Source organism: Chrysochloris asiatica, unplaced genomic scaffold (genome assembly GCF_000296735.1).
Source record: "Chrysochloris asiatica unplaced genomic scaffold, ChrAsi1.0 scaffold00011, whole genome shotgun sequence".
NCBI lineage: Eukaryota > Metazoa > Chordata > Mammalia > Afrosoricida > Chrysochloridae > Chrysochloris > Chrysochloris asiatica.
This window is the reverse complement of record NW_006408529.1, coordinates 15,721,019-15,722,219: the sequence shown is the minus strand read 5'-3', so window position 1 is coordinate 15,722,219 and position 1,201 is coordinate 15,721,019. Positions and strand designations below refer to the sequence as shown.

Here is a 1,201-nt window from a genome sequence, read left to right as displayed (position 1 = left end):
TGGCTGCCCTTCTTCCAAAACGGATCTATTGGTTCTTTTGGCAGCCCATGGCACTTTCAATATTCTCCTCCAATACCATAACTCAAAAGCATCAATTCTTCTACGGTCTTCCTTATTCATTGTCCAGCTTTCGCATGCATATGAGGTTATTGAAAATACCATGGCTAGGGTCAGGCACACCTTAGTCCTCAGGCTGACATATTTGCTCTTCAACACTTTGAAAAGGTCTTGTGAAGCAGATTTGCCTAATGCAAGATGTCATTTGACTTCTTGACTCTTGCTTTCGTGAGCGTTGATAGTTGATCCAAGAAGAATGAAGTCCTTGACAACTTCCATCTTTTCTCCATTGATAAGAATGTTGTTTATTGGTCTAGTGGTGAGGATTTTTGTTTTCTTGACATTGAGATATAATCCATACTGAAGGCTGTGTTCTTTGATCTTCATCAGCAAATGTTTTAAGTCCTCTTCACTTTCAGCAAGCAAGGTTGGATCATCTGCATATCGCAGGTTGTTAGTGAGTGTTCCTCCAATCCTGATGCCACATTTTTTTCATATAATCAGTTTCTTGGATTGTTTGCTCAGCATATGGGTTGAATAAGTATGGTGAAAGAATACAACCTTGTTGCACACCTTTTTTAATTTTAAACCATTCATTGTTCCCATGTTCTGTTTGAACCACTACTTCTTGGTCCAGGTGAAGATTCCTCATGAGCACAATTAAGTGTTCTGGAATAGTCATACTTCACAATGTTGTCCATAGCTTGTCATGATCCACACAATCGAAAGCCTTTGCGTAGTCAGTAAAGCACAGGTAAACATCTTTCTGATAATCTCTGCTTTCAGCCAAGATCCATCAGACATCAGCAATGATATCCCTCATTACAAGTCCTCTTCTGAATCTGGCTTGAATGTCTAGAAGTTCTCTGTCAATGTATGATTGCAGCCGTTTCTGTATGACCTTTAGCAAAACTTTACTCGTGTGGGATATCAAAGAGATTGTCTGATGATTTCCACATTCTGTTGGGTCACCTCTTTGGAAGGGGCACAGATATGGATCTCTTCCAATTAGTCAGCCAGATAGTTGTCTTCCAAATTTCTTGGCAGAGATGAGTGAGTGCTTCTTGTGCTTCCTCACTTTCTTGAAAGATTTCAATTTTTATTCCACCAATTCTTGTTGCCTTGTTCTTTGCCAATTCCTTCA

General features: G+C 39.6%; 1 protein-coding gene across 1 annotated transcript in view; it reads right to left on the bottom strand.

The window, feature by feature from the left end:
• PRIMPOL (primase and polymerase (DNA-directed)) overlaps positions 1-1,201 on the bottom strand; it is a 63,598-nt gene that overhangs the window by 5,783 nt on the left and 56,614 nt on the right. The window contains exon 8 of the mRNA XM_006834504.1: positions 253-263. Within this exon, the coding sequence (XP_006834567.1) occupies positions 253-263 (11 nt within the window). The remainder of the gene's footprint in view (positions 1-252; positions 264-1,201) is intronic.